The 23502-nt window shown below is 53.0% G+C and overlaps 1 protein-coding gene across 2 annotated transcripts in view; it reads left to right on the forward strand.

Annotated features, from left to right (window-relative positions):
* Positions 1-16161, forward strand: part of ADARB2 (adenosine deaminase RNA specific B2 (inactive)) — a 412902-nt gene extending 396741 nt beyond the window's left edge. For both annotated transcript variants that reach the window (XM_073879972.1, XM_073879973.1), the window contains 2 exons: positions 11322-11500; positions 13182-16161. In XM_073879972.1, the coding sequence (XP_073736073.1) occupies positions 11322-11500; positions 13182-13358 (356 nt within the window). In that variant the 3' untranslated portion in view covers positions 13359-16161. The remainder of the gene's footprint in view (positions 1-11321; positions 11501-13181) is intronic.
* The last annotated feature ends 7341 nt before the right edge of the window (positions 16162-23502 follow it).

Genomic DNA, 23502 nt, shown 5'->3' on the forward strand with positions numbered 1-23502 from the left:
TTTCAAGCTCTTTCATTTTTCCTTTTTTTCTCAAAATGGCAAAGAATACCTTTTTTAAGATTTTATTTTTTTTATTTATTTATTGGACACAGAGAGAGAGAGAGAGAGAGAGAGCACAAGCAGGGGGAGGGGCAGAGGGAGAGGCAGACTCCCCGCTGAGCAGGGAGCCCGATGCGGAACTCCATCCCAGGACCGAGATCATGACCTGGGTCAAAGGCAGACACTTCACCGACTGAGCCACCCAAGCGTCCCAAGAACACTTACTTCTTACAGCTGAACAGCCGGCACAGCTCTGGAGCAGACCCCAAAGTCCTAGAACTACTGGTTTGGTGCTAAATCAAATGTTCCCAACTCAGGTGCCCCACAAACCTCACTGAGGTTCTTCAGTCTCTACATTAAACTTACGAGAATTCTCATCTGTTCTCACCTTTCCCATGAGGGGGCTGGTTTTCATCCAGCCTTTGGGTGCCACGCAGAATAGCCATCCATTCTTGCAAAGCTTTTTAAAAATTTTATGTTCAATTGGGAACATGTAAACACAGATAAAAACAGGAATTTTGAATTATAAGTGTAAAAGCAGTGAATTAAAAAAAAACTCAATTAGAGAAATTCAGAACACCTGAAATCATCGAGTGGCGTACCTGATGGCAAAGTGCCTGAGACTCCCAAGTGAACCCCCACCTGGGTGGCACGCACCCCTACTTACAACCAGGACAAACTGACTAGACATTTCAGTCCATACTGAAAATACAGCTCATGTTATAGTGCAGAGATACAATAAGCCTAAACCGTGGCATCGCACCGGCACACGCTTAGCTGCAAGAACTGCTCTGCTTTTGATGGATATTTAAAAGCCAATCATGCAAATTTTGAAAGGAAATCATCAGGATTTTTTTGCAACAAAAGAGAGACGGAGAGATCTTGTATAAGGAGAGTAATGAAAAGCACACTCAAACAAGCCCATGAAATCTGCTTGAAGATTCCCTCAAGGTCAGTTTGCAAAATTGCCTGAGAAGATGAAGCCCACGTACTCGCAGAAAGTCCCGCCGTTTAGCTGGGGCTCAATCAGCTCTGGGTTAATAAGAAGCAGCCGAGCTGAAAAAGATACCCTACTGACATGGTTGTAGGATGCATATTAATGTCCTCCAAAGATATCTTGAAGCATTCTGCACAGACCAGCCTACACCTCTGGGCGGAACGTGAGGACGGACACCCACACTGCGGCTGCTGTACGCCCCGATCCCTTTGGCGCGTCACATCACTGGATGAGAGCAGCTCCCCTAAAGGAACTTGCCTTCAGCCTTTCTTGGCATATTGGATACAACAAGAAAAAGGTGATGATGATAATAAAAATCTATGCTCCGAATACTCATCTTGTTAGAAAACCATTAAGTGGAGTAGAAAGTGACTTTGAGGCTACTCTGCTGGGCAGAGGGTCTGGTTTGTCTGTGCTTCCAACCTCAAGGTAAGTTTCATTCTTCTTCATCAGGAAAATGAGAAATCTGGGTGGGATACGCAAGTTCTTTGTTCCTACTAGCGGCGTATTTACTGGATCTGGTGTTCAGCGCTGAAGTCTTAGCTCACACTGAAGATAAAACTTTACAGCCCATGGCAAGGTCCTGGCAATGAACGCGAAATCCGAGAGATGGACCCAGGGGATCGGATGTTAGAGCCCTGAGTTGGCTCAGACCCTGGTTTACATCTGCGTGATGGGCATCACAGGATCGTGACAAGCAGAGCATCGGCTGTCTCCCTCCCCAGCGTGCATCTCCCTGAAGGAGTAACGTGGGCCACTGGTGGGTCAGAGCCTCTTCGGACTCCATGTTTCTCAAGCAGCTGAGTTCATCAAAATGTCCTGCCCAACACCACCTACTTCCTGCACTCTAGACCGCTCTCCTCAGGGAGTGGTAGTGGGTGGGATGGAGAAGGTCTGTCGCCATGCATATCCACATTTTTGTGACTTCCAATCTCCAAAGTATTGTCACATTAAACTGTAGAATCCGATATGGAGAGCCAAGCCTCTTTAATTCAGGAGAAATTTCTGAAGTTAATGATCATTAATAGTATCTTGCAAAACAACCCAGTGGGGTAGTAGCAAACATTGTTTTTATGCAGATGGTAACTAATATGCAAAATTATTTTTATATTAAAATAAGCCCTGGGGCGCCTGGGTGGCTCAGTCCATTAAGCGTCTGCCTTCAGCTCAGGTCATGATCTCAGGGTCCTGGGATCGAGTCCCACATCAGGCTCCTTGCTCAGGGGGGAGTCTGCTTCTCCCTCTCCTTCTGCCCCCAGCCCCTGCTCATGTGCTCTCTCACTATCTCTCTCTCTCTCAAATAAATAAAATCTTTAAAAAAATAAAATAAGCACAGGTTTATTATGGAATAACCTATAAATTTTTCACAAATGTTTAGGATAAAACACATGAGCTCAAAAATATATCTGAGCAGCTCCTTTGTCTTAGAGTTCTTAGAAGTAGAAATTTATCTCTCGTGCACTTGAAGGAATTTTTGGTAGAAAAAAATGATTATAAATCTTGCTGGAATAATCTAAAAGCAATCCTAATATCTGCATGAAGACCAAAATGCTAAATTCAACAAAGAAATATTTAATAAGACATTTTCATAGATTAGCACTGACTTCCCTATGCAAATTAGATGGCTTACGATAAATTTAAAATTATAGAAAAACCTTGTTTTCATTTTCTGAGGAGTTCTTTCAAAAATACTTGTTGTATATTAAGTTAAGTTACATTTAATTTCTACCATGATTTTAAGAAACTGTTGCACAAAAGTATCTGAACACCAACCTTAATTATATTGCTCTTGAAATTTTTTACCATTTAGGGAAAATACTTCCCGTTGTCAATACATTTCATTTATCCAAACACCAAGAAGTTGGTCAACATAAACCATACACTTATTTAATCATTCAGCATATGTGTATTGATTGCTGACAATGTGCCCAGGACAGTTATGCACTGGGAACAGAGCAGGGAACCAAACGGCTGAAACCCCATAGCCCAGGGAGACAGACACTGCAGTGGGGAAGGCAGACAGACAGACAAAATGAAAACGCTTTGTAGAAAAATAAAGCACAAAAGGGACTAAAAGTGACCTTCAACCCTCAGTCAGAGGGTCAGACCCCACTGGTGGCACCAGAGCGAAGTCCTGCAGGAAGAGGGAATGATGTGGGGGGGAGGGAGCAGGGGAGGAGCAGGGGGGGCCAGAATTGGGGGAGAGTCTCCAGGGTTCAGGACAGAGGCAGGCTGCAGCTGCCACACATGGATTAAATTAGGACTAAGTCTGAACCCTGTGTAAGCAGGAGGGTTCACAGAACAGCCTGAAACTGTCTCTATTCCCAAATTCACACAGAGACGATCCTACTAAGAGCTGGATCAAAAGAATGCTACAAAAAATCTGGAAATACAGCACTGGCACACAGCAAAGACCAAGCAGGCATGGGAGGAGACAAGACCATTTTAACAAAACCCAGCAGACACACAGTGGAGAAAACCCATGACGTCAGAGAGCACTGTTCCTGGACAGACTTTGGTATAACCATGCTCACCAGGAAAAAAGAGATTTAAAAAAACAAGAGGGAAAATGCAGGGGGAGAGATAGAAGCCAAAAAAAAAAAAAAAAAAGGAAAGGAAAGCGCCAAATAGGAGGTGCTTTGTTATTTTGCAGAGGAAAATAAAACAATTTGTGTGACAGGGGATAGGTTTTGTAGCAAATTAAACACAGCTGAGGATGGGACACCTGTGTCGTTCAGTCGTTGAGCGTCTGCCTTTGGCTCAGGTCAGGGTCCCAGGGTCCTGGGGTCAAGCCCTGCATCGGGCTCCCTGTTTAGCTGGGAGCCTGTTTCTCCCTCTCCTTCTGCCTCTCCCCCCACCCTGGATTGTGTGCTCTCTCTCTCAAATAAATAAATAAAATAATTTTTAAAAATAATAAAATAAAATAAAATAAACACAGCTGAGGAGAGAATTAGTAAACTGGAACACCCCCCTGAGGAAAGTATCCAGAATAGCACAGAAACAGAAAGAAGGTGTATTAGTTGGGGTTCTCCAGAGAATAGCACCAATAGGGTATATTCATTTTCCTAATAGAAAGGAGATGTAGTTGAAGCCACTGGCTCCCATGTGTGCAGTGGCTGGCCAGTCTAATGTTGGTGGGCAGGCCAGCAGGCTGGAAATTCCAGCAGGAGACGATGCTGCAGCTGTGTCCACGGAGAGCATGCAGGCAGAACTCCATCACCTTCAGGAGCTGGAGTCTCTGCTCCTGAGGCTGTCAACTGACTGTATGAGGCCACTGCACACGGAGGGTCATCTTTCTCCTCCACGTGCACTGATGGAAACGTCCATCACACCCGAATGCACCCTCACAGCAACATCTGGCTCATGTTTGATGAAGCAGCTGGGCACCACAGACCAACCAGGCTGACACGTGAAAGTGACCATCCCAGGGAGAAAACACAAGGAGATCAGAGACGGAGTGAGAAAGTCTGATATACCCAAGACAGAACCTGCTCCAGAAGCAGGGAGAAGAAATGGAGCAGGCACAGTGTGTAAAGAGGTAATAAGTAGTAGCTCCCCAAGACAGGTGACAAGCATCAGTACAGATCTAAGAAGCATCGTGTGGCCCAAGAAGAACCTTCTTAAATCCTCCTCCCAGCAGGAAAATAGCTACCACACAAAGCAGAACAAACAAAAAGACAAAAAGTCATCAAAGCCGTCAGAATATAAAAGAGCAGCTCCAGAGGATCCAAATCAGACTCATCGCTGATTCTTGGAAGATAAGAAAACAATGAAAGAGTATCTCTAAGATGCTGATAGAAAACTAATCTCTACCTAAAATCCTAGACCAAGTAAAAGTATCCTTTAAAAATGGGGGCAAGGGGTACTGGGGTTGCTCAGTCGGCTGAGCATCTGACTCTTGATTTTGGCTCATGATCTCAGGGTCATGGGATCGAGCCCCATGTTGGGCTCTGCTCTAGGTGTAGAGCCTGCTCGGGATTCTCTCTCCCTCTCCCTCTGCCCCTCCCCCACTTGTCACGTGCACACATGTTTTCTCTCTCTCTCTCTAAAATAATAAATAGATAAATCTTTTTAAAAATAAATAAAAATTTAAAAATTAAAATGAGGGCAAGACAATAGTCCAGACACACAGAAACAGAGCTAATGCAAATCCAGCAGACTTGCGCCAAAGGAGATATTAATTGTCTTATTTGGGCATAAGGAAAATAACCCCAAATGGATAAAGCACAATAAAGAGTGATGAAAATAATCCACATTTTTTCCAGTATAAAACTTGGCTTATTACTATAGTTTGGATACTACAGTAATGAAAAATGCATAATATGAAGAAAACATGACCATAGTCCCCTTGTCCCATGTCTGTCAAAGTTATGACAATTCTTGCAGGGACCAAGAACCATGTCACCCTCAGATTATAAATGGAAATATTCAAATTTTTCCTGCCACAGAGGAAATTTCTCACCTTTCAGAGCTGTCCTGTGAGCCCATGCACTTTAAACTGCGAGGACCACACACCACAGTCATTTATATTCACAGATAAGGCCATGTTCCTAGTGACTCCAGGAAGGAAGCCCCTGCAAATCAGTGGGGAAAACTCTCATTACAGGAGGAGGCTCCAGCCGCCCGAGCAGGTGCCACCAGAGTCTTCCCTCACGTGGCACGCACACACTCAACACTGGCTTCCAGCCATGGCAGCCACCACCTCACCAGCCGGTCGGACCAGGGGAGGGGTCGTCCATTTCACAGCCTTGAATGCAGTGCTGCCCTGAGATACAGACTTGCCTCACTTCCTATAAAAATCATATTCCTGGATGTCCTATGTACACTTAATTTGGAGAAAGTGCATTAAACTTTAAATACCTTAGACCCACTAGCTATCTAAAGAAATGCTACAATGTCTCTCATATACTGCTTTTTAAAAAGAGGCGTGTGAGGGTTTTTTCAAAATAAGGCATCTTTTCATAGCTAGATAAGCTGTTACAAAAGTCACTTTCACAGATGAATAGTGAATTCACTCCCATTGCTTAGTCACGGTGGTCGTGCCAGTCATGGCAGCAGTCGGACTCGCGGTGACGGGAGCCGTGCCAAGGTGGTGACAATCTGGCACAGAAGCACCACTGGTGGGAGCAGTCCTAACAGTCACGGCAGCCGTGGCCATGGTGCCCGTGGCCGTGGCAGCAGTGGTGGTAGCCGTGGCGGCCGTGGCAGTAATTGCGCCGTGGTGAAGGCAATGACAGCAGTAGTCAGTAGATGCATTACCTGATCAAAGGCCACACTGCTGTTAAGTGATAGATGTGAAATCTGAGCAAGACCTAGCTCAGGTTCACTGTATTCACACTGTCGTGTGAATCACTAAGTCACTAAATCAAATGTCAGACAATCGTCATGGAGACGCCTCTGTGTATTTGTCATCATGGCAGAGTATGTGTGTCAATGGCTGGTGGAGACCTGCTTGGTCTCCCACATATCTGCCCTGAGATACAAGACGTGTCTAGAATGTTCCATAGAGGATGAATGACCGTGTGTGGTGTGGTTCGCAGACAGATGAGCTGCACAGACCTTACTGGCGATGGTTCTGATAGGGAAGGTGTTTGTGGAGATCAGGCTTCCTTCCAAGACGGCGGGATAATCACTACAGAAATCACTAAGGAAGAATGGCCATGGACCTGGTCCTCACCTGGATGCACCACCTTTCAGGGACACCTTTTCTCTCATCCTGTCTTGGGCTTTCTCTGCCGAGGAAGTTTCCAAACCTAGATCCCCCTGACAGAGGCCGACCACATCATCCCCCAGATGCAGCCGCGCTAGGCTTCCCTTCCCAGCCACAGGCTGAGAAGAGACGTCCATGTGGCTACAGCCGCAGGAGCCCCCTCTCCCGCCAACCGTGGTGCTAGAGGGTCAGTGCACAGGGTTCACAGACTAGCTCCAAAATTCAAAATTAATGCTGGTGGAGGATGACTAATGGCTGTCCCAAGACACCAAATCTTAATCCATGAAACCTGCAAATTACCATATTTGGAAAAAGGGTCCCTATTGATGCGATTAAGTTAAGGATAGAGATGAAGAGCATGTCCTGAACTATGTCCATGGGTCCCACATACCACGACACACGTCCGTGGAAGAGAGAGCCTGATGGAGGGAAAGAGGCGGAGACAGACAGACAGACACAGAGTGTGGGGGGGAGCCCGTGGAAACGGGCAGAGGTGGAAGTGAGTGATCGGTTCGTTTCTGGATGTCAAGGTGCAGGTTTGCTGACTCTTGGGCTCAGGGGCTCCACGGTGAAAAACATGAAGAGTCCAATGTCCATGCACACAAAGAGACCTTATGACCTTGAACACAGGTCATGGGTACACAGGGCTGAGTCTTCCGAGGGTTTATGTTCTAAGAGGGCTTCTCCCCTTCCTGCAGACACAGGCTCCTGCTTTCAGTGTTCAGAACGTAAAGCTCTTCCCTAAGTCGTGACTAGGACGGGGGCAGATCTGGATATATTCACATCCTCCTGTGGATGGAGACTTCTTTTTTTTTTTTAAAGATTTTATTTATTTATTTGACAGAGAGAGAGACACCGAGAGCAGGAACACAAGCAGGGGGAGAGGGTCAGAGGGAGAAGCAGGCTTCCCGCCAAGCAGGGAGCCTGATGTGGGACTCGATCCCAGGACCCTGGGATCATGACCTGAGCTAAAGGCAGATGCTTAAGGACTGAGCCACCCAGGATGGAGACTTCCGATTTCGCCCCAGGAGGTGTGCAGAGGGAAGGTAACACTGTATTTTCTGAGTGCCTGGATCTGTATAATGTGCCAATGTGTTACCATCTCAAGGATGATGATGAAAGCCGGTGGTAGCAGGTGATGTCTAGGACTCAAGTACAGTATGCACTTGAACTTGAACTTGAGGCTTGGTTTTTATCTTCAGTCATTGGATGTCTGCTTCCAGAAGAACGATCCCAGGAATTTGTGCCTCTCTTACTTTGACAACTTCCAGCCAATGGGAGGAAAAGTAAATGCAGTCCAGATGCTCCTTCCTGGGAGGAGGAGACATGTCTCCCCGTAACACAGGACATCTGGCAGCAACACTCAGAAGCTCGTTGTCCTGGGCCTGGAGGGGGGAGGCTGCACGAGCTCCCCATCTGGCCACTAGGCCGTGCATGGCTCCTGGGAAGCTGATTTCAAATTACGAAACCAGGACATAACGAATGAGATCACTCAGATACGCGCAGGAGGCTCCTTAGAAACAAGTGTTTCCCTCGGGCCAAGATGAGTGAGTAAAGGACAGACAGGCAGACATGGAAGGAGGCGTTGTAACACGCCTCCTGAAGGGCACCCGTGAGTGTGGTGCGGAACGGGGAGCAGGTGGGAGCGCCATCCTGAAACACGGGGCAACCCAACACAGGCAGCAGGAACAGCTTGTGCTGGCCACAGCCTCCTGCCCGCCCCAGGCCGCTCGTCCCTCCCTCCGAGGACAGACAGCATGACCCGCCCGTGAGCGTGTGGATCATAAACGAGCTCCCCTCACCCTGTGCCTCCTGCCTGCACTCTGTCTGGCCTGTGGGTTTAGACCAACGGACGTTCTGTGAAATGACCATCTTTCCTTGTGCGCTGACCAATTTGCATGGTCGAGTCAGCATCCCTGCGACGAACTCGACAGTCAATCCCGACGGTGCTGCCCACGTGTACCACTGGCACAAAGATTTCGTAAACACGAAGGTGCGGCCTCTCTAGGGCAGATTCAGGTACAGAAGCAAAGAGACAGAAAGCAGGGAGGGAGGAAGGGGGGAAACTGTCGATCCTGCAGGTTGCTTTGGGAACTTTTCTCCCAAGCAAAAGACTAAGGGAGGGAACCCTGAAACCTAGAGCCCCAAGGACACACAATAATCAACTGCACATACATGAAGCCAAATCTGCTTCACACAGAAGGGACTCTGACCCCAATGTGTGGGCTGCTTCCTCCACTCCCGGGACAGCAGGAGGTGAGAAGGCCATCCCGCTCATAATGACAATGGGAAAGGTCCGTGCAATCTCAGTGGGGCACTGTGGTCCCCACAACGTGGGGGACTCCCCACCAACCAGAGCTGGCCCTCATCCCTTCCCCTGACAAAGGCAGGCCTCCAACGAGACGCTGTCGCTACCGAGAGCACAGGAAGGAACAGAACGGTGGATGGAACAGCAAACCAGGCGCAAAAGCAGGGCTGGGGCTGCTTCCTGAGTCAACGCGGATCTCACCCCACGTTTTCCACTGGCCACAGAGGTGATGTGGAAGATCGTGGCTGGACCTACAATCCCATTTCACGACGCACATGGTCGTTGATAGGGCCATTACAGTTGGAAATCGACAATTTTCATACTGTGATTTATGGAGTCGTTGTGATTTATAGCCTCTACTTCCCTCCCCACACACTTCTCTGCTTCAGCACACACACCAACCAGCTGGGACCCGAGCTGCAGAGAAGGTGGGTCAGGGCTGGGCAGTCGGGGGGCTATCCACCAGCCAGTGCCTTTTCTCTCTGCCTGTGTCTGTGTGCGGAGCTGGATCCGTGTGTGGACGCCCTGCCAGGGCTGCAGCCGAGCCTCTCCAAGCAGGCATCTATGTGCAAGTGGGGCACTTTCCACAGCAGAGAGGACACACAGGGAGCCAGGTGTGATGTGGACATCCACGTGTCCTCGGAGGCTCTCCCCATGTGCAGAGGGGTGGAGAAGCAGGATTGTGCACTCTCCCTCCCCGGTCTGGAGACAAAGGGGCAGGGGAGGGAGGGTCCGAGAGCAGAGGGCGGGGGGAGGAGGATGGGGAGGACCTGGCCGGCACGCCTCTCTTTGTGTCTGGTCACTCCTGACCTTGGCCACTGCCTCCCTCTGCCCAGCAGGGCCGCCTCATGGCCCACAGGCCAGACCATCCCCCTGCCCAGCTCTCTGTGTGGGCGGCTGCCAGAGGGAACTGCTTCAAGGAACAGGAACGTGATGACCTGGTGACCTGGCTGGAATTAGCCCAGGACGCCTGGCACTGCCCATCCGTGACCAGGAGACAGTTGCCGGGTGACTGTGGTCTGGAGTTAGGCTGTTGCAGCATGCAGACTCGGACGGCGTGTGTGCAGACGGCGGGAAGCCCCTGGGTGGTGGGCACGCCGGGGGCCGCAGGAGGACCTGGATCTCTGGCTTTGCCGGTGGGAGCTGATGGGACAGCTGCCCTCCAGGAGGGTCTGGGGTGCTGGGCAGCCCCTGGACACAGGGCTCACTCCCTCACATCTGCTGCAGGCCCCACAGGGCCAGCCGCACCCTTCGTGACACCACAGCGGAGCTGCCAGTTCGGCTCCCTCCTGCCCAGGTGCATGGCGGTGTCTCCGTGCAGAGCGGCAAGCAGTGTGGGCCCGGAGGAGGGGTGCTCCAGTGGCGCTGGCTCTGGGAAGGGGTTGTGAGAAGGCGCAGTGGGGCTAGGAACGGAATATCCCACAAGAAGGCCGTCACCGAGGCGAACCGCAGGGCTGGGGCCTCCTCTGCCCAGCTGGGCTGCTGCCACACTGCTGTGCGCAGAGCAGCACCACGAAGTCCGCAGCTCCACGGCATGTTGGGGCCTTTCCTCCCGCCCACTGGTGCCTCACATTCCTTCCCTGAGGTCACCTTCCGAGGGCAGATGGAGCAGTGCTGCAGGACGGCGGGGGGAAAGCCAGCGAGGGCCCCCCAGCAGACTCAGGCCATGGGCGGTACGGAGGCCAGGCGGAGGTCAGAGGCTGCTGCCCCCAAGTAGGAACGCCAAGTGCCCCCTTCTCTCCTGTACGCTAGGACTGGGGCTACCGGGGCTGAGTCGTCCCGACGGAAACCGGTGCACAAGCTGACAAGGACAGACTGCGGAAGAAGGGCTGCTCTGAAAATTCCGGGGCCCCGTGCATGGGACCGGCCTCAGGGCAGTGCTCGGTGTCCAGCGCAGTCCCTGGGACCCGCCGCCATCATCCTGAAATCCTCCATAACTAATGAACACGGGGACGCGTGTTTTCATTTCAGAACGGGCCGCAAAACTTCGGAAGCCACTGCTGCTTCTGGTATCACATCGCATGATTCATTAGCGTATGCTCTTAGGTCTCTCTAGTTTGCATTAGAGCTTTTTCAATCTCCTTAAGCAAAACGATAGCCCTCAGGGCCTGTCTGGGACCATAACAACTTCCAAGGTAAAAGTCCCAAGTTCAGTGTGAAAATGGGCAGCGGGGCAAACCCAGGCCTGATCTCCCAGCAGCCAGCCGCGGGGGCCCTGCACGGCCCGGGCACCCTGACGCCTGGCTGTGCACTTTCTCTCTTGACAGGAGTGAGCCTCGCCGAGGCGCGCCAGCCGGGGAAGTCTCCGCACTTCAGCGTGAACTGGGTGATGGGCAACGCGGACGTGGAGGTTATCGACGGCACCACCGGGAAGAGGAGCTGCGGGGGCTCGTCGCGGCTCTGCAAGCACGTGTTCTCGGCGCGGTGGGCGAGGCTTTATGGAAAGGTATGGCTCTGCTCTGGGGGAGGCCAGCCCAGCCACCCTCGGCTCCCGGCGGGCAGACACAGGGAGGGGCCCCCAGAAAGCTGACACTGGTCTGAGCGAGGGTGACACATAGCACAAGAATGCTCCCACTCTGTTTCCTTCTCCCTGGCCCCCTGCAGACTCGCAACACGGCCGCTGCACCGGGGGCCCCTGGCCAGCAGCCGTGGACTCTGGGCCGTGGCCCTAGAAGTCTCTCAGACAGGGCACGAGCTGCCGCACGTAGGGCACCGTAGGGAAAGTTCAGAGAAAGCTCCTGACGTGGGTATTACTCCCAGTTGAGGTACAAAGAAAGCAAGAGGCTTCCCTGGAAAGACACGGGGAGCGAATGCCAGGCGGGAGGTCAAAGCTCTTCTCCTGACCCCAAAGCTGTGCATTTCTACTACAGTTCTGAGCTTCCTCCTCGATAAATAAAGATGGTTACTGCATTTCCAGACTTAAGCTGAGATATAGAATTCCACATGTTTCCAAAGCATAGCAGACTGTGGCAGAACCAAACAAACAAAAACAGAGGCGTTAGGAAAACATAAACCCATAAAAGCAGCTGTGTGCTAGCTGCTCCCATACGTCTTTATCAGCAGCAACTCCAAACAGGAGCAGGGCTGTTGGGGCTCATGTGTCAACCAGAAGAACAGGACAGACACACTGACCCTTAAGATCAACATTTCTTTCAACCCAGAGGACCCTGGGCATTGTCGCCCTCTGTATGGGGCGACTTGTGCGGCTGCCACGAGCCACCCACGGGACCTGGGCCTGTCCTGAGCACACAGCCTTGGCCGCCCCCCCGCCCACTCGGGCGCCATCCACGCTTCCCTCGTCTACACACTGCAGGGACCCGAGTCAGAGAACACCACCGATTCTGTCTTCCTAAACGATTCCCTCCCTAAAAGGGCCCCTTGCACCTGCTCAGGGTGAGGCTGCCAGCACGTGGGCAGGGCCCTCCAGGGGATTCGGGCCTCCCGCCCCTGCTCACCGCACCCCTGGCCTCTCCACAGTGCGGTCCCTGCCTGCCCTGGCCTCAGGGCCTTGCCAGGTACTGGCCCAGAAACACGACAGAGGAGCTGGTCAGTTCCACCGGGTTCCTGACTGGTGGCAGGAGAACACCAACTCCCCCATCGCCCACCCGCCCGAGGCTGCTTCAGTGCCACCAGCATCCCCGCCACCCCCTCCCCCACCCAACCTCAGCCCCAGATCCTTCCCCAAAAGGAAAACTCTGCACAGTGTATTTGTTTAATAGCAGGCAAGTTACACGTGTTTTGTTTGCTGCACACTCACGCTTCTTGCCGAGCAGCCCTGGTATATGTCTCAGGGTTGCCGGATGGGGCTCACCCCTTCACTGGGTAAGACTGACACATAACTAACACTGGACAGACTTAGGGCGGGTAACATGACATCCTGACGCATGCACACTGTGAAGGGACCACCACAAGCTAGTTAGCGCGCCCATCCACCCAGTCACTGTGCGCGGTGAGAACGCTTAATTAAGGAAGCTCCTTTGGGGCAAATTTCACACGTGTTACTCTCTGCCGTGTCGCTTCTCCGTTTCATGGTAAGAGAGAAGGGAAGGCGGCCAGGAGCCGTGTTTTGTGTAGGGGCCCCGGCATTTCTGTCCGTCCGGCTCACTTGTGTTATTCCTGCCCCACAGCTGAGCACGCGGATCCCGAGCCACGGAGACACGCCGTCCATGTACTTTGAGGCCAAGCGGGGGGCGGGCACCTACCAGTCTGTCAAACAGCAGCTGTTCAAGGCATTCCAGAAGGCCGGGCTGGGCACCTGGGTGAGGAAGCCGCCCGAGCAAGACCAGTTTCTACTGACTCTCTGAGCCACCAGACTCCAGTGTTCCCGGAGCGGGGCGAGCGCCCGGACCGGGCAGGGCGTGCGTGAGCGTGCGTGGGGCGGCAGGTGGTGCTCACTGGCTCCCCGCACCTATTTCCCTTTGGTGTTCTGGAAGCACTCGCGTGGTCAGTGTTCCGTGGGCAACTAGACTCAACGTAGGAGCTGCTCCCACATTGTCAGAACCCAGACGCCCCCCAGACCTGAAGGCACAGGTGCGGCCCGACGTCCCTCCCTGGTGTGTCCACGGGAAAGCTTCCGTGCAGGCTGAAGGGTCTTAGGTGCAGCCTTCACGCGGAGCCTTGGGCGCCCCTCCCACCTCCAGTGCCGCGTCCGGTTCTCAGTAGCACGATACTTCAGGAAAAGCCACAACGAAGAGAAAAGCCATGGGCTCCTCCCCAAAGAAGCCAACAGGACGCTCTACCATCCCCATTATTCACTTCAGTTTTTACTCCACCTCCTTTCAAAGCGGATCTGAGATGCGCAATATTGAAGAACCCCTCAGCTAGGACCAGGGACATGAAGATCCTTCGCGCAGCACGCCACTGAGCTGAGACGTAGGACACAGGGGCTCCAGGACCGAGTGCCGCAGACCGCCGCAGACCGCCGCAGACCGCCGCACCCGTCCCAGACCCAGCACAGGCTCCACGGCAGGTGCCCACAGCCGCTGACCACGTCCGTGGCAGATGCATCCGAAGTTAGTGACCACCACACCTCCTTACCAGGTAACAAGGAAACAAGTCCCAGACCACGCCCTGACTGCTTAGCTAAGTGTGTCAAATCCACAACAACCTTTCCTCGGGGCTCTCCACTGCTTTAGGTTCCCCGGTCTCCATCTTGCATGATTGAAACAAATCACTCACAGCAGCTGTTGAGACGCAAGAGGCCGGATTCTGTCCCCTTCAGAGCAGGCGTCAGACACCCAGACCATTTGGGATCTGGCCCCTGGCACCCTCTCTAAGAGGACGGTGGGGCCGCACGGCCAAGCGCGGGAGGGGCAGGCACCCTCTCACACGCCTGCAGCCCGTCCTGGTACCTTGAACTGTGCACTTTGACCACCAAGAACTCATCTCTAACACCCATCATGCTACTGACAAGCCTCTAATTTCTCCCGCGAAAGGTCCACATCTGAAACTCGCTGGGCCGCATGGCCACGCTCCAGAGTAGCTCGCTCTGGGGTAAGGGCTTCCTGGTGAAACTTCCAGCTGCCAGCCATGGGTGCACACCCTGACGAGAACACGGGACTGCACACAGCTCAAGACGCGGGAGGGTGACATCGTGCTGCACACGTTCAAGGAGAGATTGCGGGTATGATGAGGCAACAATGAGCCAAGATGAGTTTTAGATATTTGTTGTGGGACAAGAAGTAGAGGTGTTACTATGGAAACCAACTCTTCTCGGGACTTCCTACAGGGTCAGATTTCTCCACGGACACACGGTCGATTCCCACTGGAACTGCTCCCGTTCTGAGCCCCTGCTTCTGTCCCTGCACTCCAAACAATGCCCCTTCCAGAGCGAGGAGACAGCAGCAGCAGCAGCCGCCCCAGGACAGAGGCGGCTGGGCCCATCCACACACCGCAGGACCAGCCGTACGACCAGACTGCAGGGCCTTGAACGGCACCACCTACCCCATATCGGGCACTCCCGTGACGCCTCAGCTGCAGCTACTTGGTCACCGTTCATCTCGCCTGAGGCACTGGCCCTCCAGAAAAACCTAAACTCCACCAAAATATCTACTTCTGAAGAAAGTGTAAGGACTTGTCTGTTCGGTCAGCGGGGACATCCTGGAAGGAGAGGCGAAGGAGAGGCGCAGGAGCTTTGTCGCGAGAGGGCGTTTCCAAGGCAGCGGGAAGTGCGTCTGAGAGCCTGAGCTTGGCCGGAGCTGCCTGTCCAGGAGCGGGGATGGAGAGGCACAAGGGGCAGAGAAGGCAGGACGGCAGGGCCGGGTCACCATCAGGAGGCCAGGTCACAGGGCTCAGAAGTGGCACCTGCCGTGGCTGGGGGGACAGGTGATGCCGGCCCAGACACGAGGCCGCAGGGGAGCCTGAGGATCTACTCTGGGCTTTCAAGCCCAAAAGAGCACCCAACACTGCTGGAGGCCAGGCCAACCCTGCATTTTCGGATTGGTCTGAGTCCTGGGAGGAGCCAACAGGAGAGCGCATAGGAGAGCGCACCTCGGGCACATGACCGTGGGGCCACCTCCTGGCGCCCGAAGGCAACAGAGGCAAGACCCATAGAGCGGAGGCAGGAGCCTGCTGGTGCCTGTCCGCACGTGCGTCAGATGCGGTGGCTCCGAGTCCTCAGTCTTCCCACGTCCTGTGCCGTGTCTGCACATCTACCCAGCCCCGCTACTCAAGTCCAGATCAGGTCGACGCCACTGGTACCCGCCTCGAAGCACACACTGCCTTCCCTGAGGGGAGGTTAGCCGTGCACGGCCTCCCGCCTGGCTCTGGCCACAAGGTCAGCGTCGACAGCACGCAGCCGGAGGCGGAAGGTCACCGGCCATGGAGCTCCGCCTGCCCGTGCCTAGCACGCGGTTCCACTGCAAGGGACTGGAGCCAGGGCTTCTTTGGTTTTGGTTTCTGCCCAGGAAAGGATTTGCAGGTCTCTAACTATTGTTCCATTTTATACCTCTGGGTCTCTTCAAGTCTGTATATACCTTCACATCACTACTGATTTTGTGAGTCTTGCTGTTCCTCGGAAACATCAAGTTGAGTTTCTCCCACGTAATTTCTCATATAATTTCCTTTTCACAGGAAGCTGTTCTTAATAAAGTTAAATGGTTGTTTTGAGGGTTTGGGTTTTTTTTGGTATAGTGTTTACCACGTCTGGAGAGCCATAAACAGTAAATACATGGTATATCGATGCCCAGAATAGAATAGTTAGAGTATTTTGATGAAATGCTATTTTTAGATTATAAATTTCAAGATGTGTCTATAGTATCTTGTTTTAAAAAATTTAAAAAGACATTTGAAACTTAGACATTTTTAATTTAGGGAAACTTCTACAACCATTTTTTAAGAAGCCATTCTAATGAAATCATCTAATTGGCCCAAAACACAATAAATATTCCTTCCTAATAAAGACCAAAGGGAAGTCAGGACTACCACCTCTGTTGACGGAAGTTTCCGCTAACACTCAGCAGCCTTTGCTGGCTCGTCCAGCACCTTCCCTGGTGGGGGTTGCGGAGCCGTAACCCCCGGGGTCAGGAAGGGCCACTGCCCGACACACTTGCGAAGGCTGTCCCAGCTTCGAGTTCTAGCCGAAGCTCATGGACAGAGTGAAAGATTTAAAGCTCTGTGTTTCAGGAAAGGCGGTACCACCATCCGGCGGCACTTAGCAGGGACAAGCCGGCCAGTCTGGGGTCCCACTGGGGTTCTGTGCCCTCCCAGGCACAGGGCCTCCTGTGTGGGAGTGGAGCCAGAGCTGGGGCGCGCTTGCAGCTGTCCGCGGCCCTGCCCAAAGAGTTGTGCTGGCCACACAGGGAGCTTGCTGGCTCCTGTCAAACGTCTCCCACAGATTCTGAATCAAATAAAGGGTTGGGGGGGATGAAGAAGCAGAGACAGATGCAAAACATGCAGGTTGTTGGAGAGGTGGCCTGGAGCAGGGGGGCACCTCTCAGTTCTGGGAACCAGGAGATAGATACGTGACCCATTGCCACCATTGCTTACCTCCCAAAAGGGCTGCCTCTGGTTTTGCCCCTTATCTTCCTCTCCCTCACCTCCCTCTTCCCTGTTTCAGTGCCTGTTCCTCCCTACTCTACACCTGTGATTCCCCGGTACAGCCGAGAATCAGTCTCAGGCCCGTGTACCCCTGAGCTCCGCCGCGCTGACCTTGAGGGTTCTTGTGACTTCCAGGCCAGGAGGATTTACTGGAGTCTTTTTTTGGACCCCTGAAACATGTCCATTAGTCTGAGCCAGGTCTCCAGAAAGTCAGAACAAACAACAGCACTCCCACTGGGGACTGTAGACAGTGTCAGCCCCTGGAGAAAGAAATACCTTATTTCCCAGCTCATCGTTGCAAAATCAGACTTGCAGAGATGATAAAGGTACAATGATCGGGATTCCACGGCCTCGTTTCATGCCGGCACTGGATTTCTACCACTCTGCAGGATAAGCATCAATAAAAAACAAACAAAAAAACACTTTCCCAGCAGTGCCCAGTTAGTTTTCAGCTAATTTTCAGCATTTTTTTAAGCAAATGAACTTAATATATAGTAATTCTTAAGCAAAGGTATGTACATAAAAAGCATGAATGAATGGCAATATTGGATGTACATTTGTAATATTTGTAAAAAAAAAAAAAATCCAAAACCTTAAAGTATTAATTTACATGTTAATTTGCCTCTAAGTTCTGTAAATCGCACTTCAGTGATATCTGATAAGTGAATGTTTCTGTTAAGTGAATAAAAACAGGGAGTAAAATTGTGCTTCCCTGGCTTGTTGGGCATCTTTCATCAAGCAGGGCCCTGGGGGGGGGTCTCTGAATGCCGCATGTGGGTGTAGGGAGAGTTCCCAGAGGGTGCACCCACTGCAAAGAAACGTCATGTCCACTCCAAAATCTACTTCCTCCTACGATTACGTGCATCAGCGGGCTCGGCGGGGTGAGCAGCTACCCTTATGGCTCTCACGTCAACAGGTTATTACCTGACTGTTGAGGGTGCGGACAACTGTCCGCCCCTGCCTCTGGGGGCCGCTAGCGGACTCCATAGACTCAGGGTCATGGTGCTTAGAAAGGTTAAAGTACTGCAAATATTGAAGATGTTCTGAGTCCCCCTCCCAAATTTGCCCTAGCATGTGAAATACAGGCATGGCTGACAGTTTCCTCATAGAATACTAAGCCAGATGGATACAGACCTAAAACATCACTCAGGCTGTGTACGGCCTCGGCCCTACAGGAGTCTGCATGGGCTCAACACTGCAGAGTCCATCTGAGCATTCTGTCCCTTTCAGGGGGCTGCCCATTCCACCTGCCCCACCAGGCGTGGAGCAGAACTACCAGTATGCTGGCCACAGCACCGGCAGGCTACAGTCCAAGTGACCGTAGACAACACTGTTTGTTTGGAAGCGTTCCTCTCATCCACCTGCCTTTGGGCCAGGGCGCGGGGGCGTCTTACATCCTGTTCAGTCTGCCCTTACTTCCCACGAACCACAGGGAGGCTCTGCTCCAGGGAGGACATGGCAGACCTCAGGTCTGCGGACCCCCCAGGGCTGTTCCGACACATTCCCTCACCCTTGGGTTAGGGGAGGGGGGTCTTGCAGTAAGTTACCCCCAACAGAGACAAGAGTTGGGGCCATAGTTACCAGGAAGGAAGACAGCAGGTCTGAGCGTAAGGAAGGTTCAAGACAAGTCACAAATGCATCAGAGCATAACTTGTCCCACACGTTCTGAGTTTGGGAGTCTGGATGTCTGGTGGCAGGGACCGCTCACTGGTCTTGGTGTGTCCCAGAAGGGACTCTCGGCCAGCACCCAATGAGCACTCTCGCTCCTGGAGGACACCCTCCTGCCAGAGAAGGGCCGCTTGCCTCGGAAATAAATCGTCTGGTCCTTGGTAATCTCCTCAAAACTGATGGTCCTGTGAGTCTACCCAAATCACTCTCCAAGTCCCAGCTGCGCTCACCTCATGGCAGCTCTCCTCTGTGGCCATCGTCCTTTCTTGGTAAGAATTTCTTCTATAAAACATGAAGTAGATGATATATTGTCTCAGGAAACACTAAGTGCGTGTTTCCCAAGGAAAGTAACTAGAGGCTATTCTGATTCTTAAAATGTGATGGGTATGCATGACGTCTGAGGAGCCACGGGACTGGGCAAGCGCTAGGATCCTTCACGCCTGTGTCCGTGCCAGAGAGACTCACGCAGGTCCCTTCAGCTGGCGTTAACTTGGTGACAGAAATGCACTCTCCCAAGTGAGTTTCACCCACAGAGACGGAGGGTGAACAGGAAAACAAGAGGGGCCTGGACGGCCTACCCACCCCACAGCCCCTCCGATTTGGAATTGGCTGCACGAGCCGGGCGCTCAGCTTGCCGGGGCTGTCGGTCCTGCGCGGGCTTGGGTACAGCAGTGCTACAGAGCGTTTTGAATCACGGCGCAGGCTCGCCTTTGACAAAGCAGGCCTCGTTACTTTCAGTTTGGGTCACCCAAAATGGCTCATTTTAAGATAAATGGCAATGTACACCCCACAACATCAAATACCAGCTGGTGGCGAGGACAGCAGGTCAGCTGGACCAGCCAGGAGGGGTGGAGGTAGAGGGGGGTGGTGGCTCTGCTGGTTCACAGTGTGGGCCTCTCCCCACCTCCCCAAGTGTGCTGACCACTTGCACACTTGAATGTGTGCACACTTGGATAGGGAAGACATCCATTATCTTTTAGACGCCAAATGCAGCCCCCGGGAGACCAGACCCCCAGAATTCACGTGTTCTAATAACACGCAGCTGCTTCACACCCTCACGCACTGGACATTCCTGCGTCTCTGCTCATGCAGTTCTTCCCACCATTTCAGTTGGAGTTCTCCGAAAAACAGAGCCAGTACGATGTGTGCATACAGACAGAGGCTCACTGTAAGGAACTGGCTCAGGAGACTGTAAGAGGAGAGCCCCATGCACAAGCTTCAGGCAGTGAACCTGAGATCCACCTGGTGTGGAGAGAACCTACGGACTAGTGAGTGAAGACAAAGGCTCACCTGGTTGGTCGGGAAGGGTTGGAAGTTCAAACCTGGGACAAACAGGAAGTGGGAGGGCTTCTGGGGTGGACACTAAGTGACTCTCCTGACCAGTGCCGGCCAGAGAGTGTCCACTGCAGGTGGACGGCGCAGCTGGGGGATTTCAGCCAACCGCTGCCCGCCAGCACCGCAGGGCCCACAGCCGGCTCATGGGACACCACGATCCTGCTTCCCGGGGGAGGGCAACCATCCATCCCGAGGGGAACTAACCCATAGTCTGCATGGGGGTTTGCCTTTCCCGCCCGTGGTGCCTTAGCCAAACCCCATCCAGGCACGCGGAGTGACCTCACGGGATGGGCCACCTCGGGCCAAGGGCCCCATGTGACGCCAGCCCCGTCACAGACAGACAGACAGACGGACAGGGTGGCTAGATGGAGTCTTGCAGACGCAGCTGAGGCACAGGGCAGGGCGCCATCATCCAAGAGGTAGTGGACCCTCGAAACCAGCGGCCACTGCATGGGGGTGTCCCCACCCGGCAGAAGACATGCTTCTGGAGTCAAGCGGGGCAGGGGTGGACCAGCTCCCCACAGTCCCATTAGACTCTCCGAGATTTGTGCTTCTCAAGCTGCAACTCAGGGGGATGCCCAGCGGGGGGACGCAGGTCTTACAGCGGCTGCGGCTGCCCGGTCTGCCCGTGGGCCAACAGGAAACGGAGGGATCGCACTGGTGAGGGAAATGGACCCTGACTGTCACGATGGCTGCGACGGGCCCAGGACGGAGCGTGTGTGGCCCTGGGGGGGTGACACCATGCCTCGTGCGGCCATAATGGACACGCCCAGCAACTGTAGCTTCATAAGAGCATGGTGAGTAGGGTCTCAGGCCCTCCACTAGGCGGGCCTCCTGGTGTCCACAGTGGGTCCCCATTTGTGGGCACCAACAGCACAGGCAGAGCCAACCAAGGCGGCTGCAGTGATGAGGGTGGAGAGAAGCCATGAGTACCCGTGATGAGCATTGCAGCCAGCAGGAGCCGCAGGGCACAGTCCCCTGAGGACCCCCAGAAGCTGTGACTGTGAGAAGCCGTGCCCATGCAGAGTGGATTTGTGTGCGAGCCGGCGGCCCTGGGCCTGGCGGTGGGACCGTCTGGGGCATCTCCCGGTGGGCAGGCACCTGCACACCCCGCCACAGACAGAAGAGGTGGCGGAAATTTGTGAGCGTTCATCTGACACACCAAGGAGTCCCGACCGTGGGGCACGGGGAGTCTGAAGGGGCCACACTTCCCAAACGGGTGCTCAGAAGCGGGAGCCAAAGAATAAAGCGCATCACTGTCAAAGAGACGGTTCAGCTCCGGGGCGGGGCGACCTCCCACCACCTTTGCCGTGACTGGAATCTGCTGTTTGCATCTCCTCCTCCCCACAAAGATCCAGAGGGTCCCTTGTTCCTGGCTTGAGTCTCGCCCTTGCCCCACCAGCCTCAAAGCTGGAGTCTGGGGATTTCTGCTCCTCAAGAAGGACCGTGATTGCATGTCCAAGAGAAAAGAGCTCACTAGGAGAACAAGGCTGCCTTGTGGGGGCAAGCCTATGGTAAGCTCCTCCCCACCAGGCCAGGCACGAAGGGAGGAGAACTCCCCGGCCAGCCCCAGACGTGGACGCAGCTGCTTTCTCCCAGGGAGTGGGGACTGTTGCCACACAGACCTGCCTTTACCGTGCAGCCCCGGGCAGGTGACCTTAACGCGCCAACCCTTCATCTGCTACTACCAGGCTGACTGAGCCTGAATGGAGGGGCTGCTGGGGGGACTGAGGGGCAGGAAAGGGGAAGGGGTATGGTACGGACACCACAGTTATAGTACCAGAGGCAGGCGGGGCTCCCTTTTGTCGTTCGAGCTGGAGTCGCCCTCTTCCCAACACTCTGGGGTTCCACTGGGCACAGAGAGAAGCAGTTAGAGGGGCCACCGCAGGGACCCCCCCACCTCCCAGGCTCTACAATAGTCTGTCTGCAGCCTTGCTGTGGACAAGGCACCATGCTCAGTCCTGAGAGATAATAAAAAATATGTGGATCTCCGGTCCCAAGGAGGTGACAGATTCGGCGGTGGAACAGAACGGCATAAAGGTCCAAGTTACAGTAACGCTAAAGCCAAAGATTCTGTGAGAACGGAACCCATCCTGAGCAGCTGTCCTGCACCTGCTGGGTAAGCCCACACCAGCGGCTGCACCAGCCCCTGCCCGCCAGGCAGCTCGGCGGAGGGCACTTTCCCCCTTTCTGAGGAGTGCAAAATGGCCCTCTTTGCTGCCATCAGAGAATTCTTCATGAGCTCTGGAGTAGAGAGCCGTGCCAGGAGGACAATGAAATAGAGGCTTCCTACTGGCCTGGAGCCCAGGAGGGTCAACAGTCAAGGCTGCAGGCTTCAGCAGCAAATACGTCATTTCTCATGACTCACGGCAGCTAAATCCAAAACAAGTGCTGTCAGAATCCCCAGTGAATGCCTTCTAGGTGCTTCCGGAGATGCAAGAGACAGAAAGTCCAGCACATGCAAGGAACCCAAGACCTGCGTTGCGGCAAATACAGTCTCGCCCTTCGAGAAATCTAGTCAAATCAGGAAAACAAAGCAGCTGCTCTGTTCTTTCTCCCAATTCTGGGTCTACTGTTTATTATGCTTAAGGCATATCCTCCAAACTCAACACCTCAGTGTTAAGCACCACGCCCAACAGTCGTACAGCCGTGTCCCCAGTATCTCGATCCGGACACCTGATCACCCAGAAGGAAATGCTGTGCCACCTGTTCTGGCCGGCTCCTGGACGACTTCCCACGTCTACCCATCTGCCTACCCGCCCCCCGCCCCGCCGTGTAAACACGACCATACACCGTGTGGCCCCTTGTGTCCGCCCACTCTCACTTAGCATAACGTTGTCAAGGTTCATCCGTGTCGTAGCTTCATTCCTTATTTCTCAGTAATATTCCACTTGATAGAATATTTTGTTATCCATCCATCGGTGGATGGACACGTGGGTTGTTTCCACTTTTGTTACGATCATGAGTAATGCAGCTATAAACATTCATGTACAGGTGTTTCCCCAGACAGAGTTTTTAAATTCTCTTGGTATAGTATATACCTAGCAGTGGAATTGCTAGGTCAGCCAATAATCCCATATTTAACATTTTGAGAAACTCTAAACCATTTTCCAAAGTGGCTGCATCTCTTTACACTCCCACCAGCGATGCATGAGCATCCCAGTTCCCTCTACATCCTCACCGATACGGTGTTACTTCTGACAGAACAGCAGCTGTCTTTGCTATTACAGGCACCTAGTGGGTGTCAGGTGCGATCTCATTGCCAGTCGAGTTGCATTTCCCTAATCACTAATGATGGTGAGCTTTTCATTCGCTGATTGGTCATTAGTATGTCTCCTTTTGAAAAATATCTGTCAGATCCCTTGCCCACTCTGAATTTGGGTTATTTGCCTTTTTATTGTTGAGTTA

Source organism: Callorhinus ursinus, unplaced genomic scaffold, assembly GCF_003265705.2.
Source record: "Callorhinus ursinus isolate GAN/ISIS: 27379988/994484 unplaced genomic scaffold, GSC_fseal_2.0 scaffold36, whole genome shotgun sequence".
NCBI lineage: Eukaryota > Metazoa > Chordata > Mammalia > Carnivora > Otariidae > Callorhinus > Callorhinus ursinus.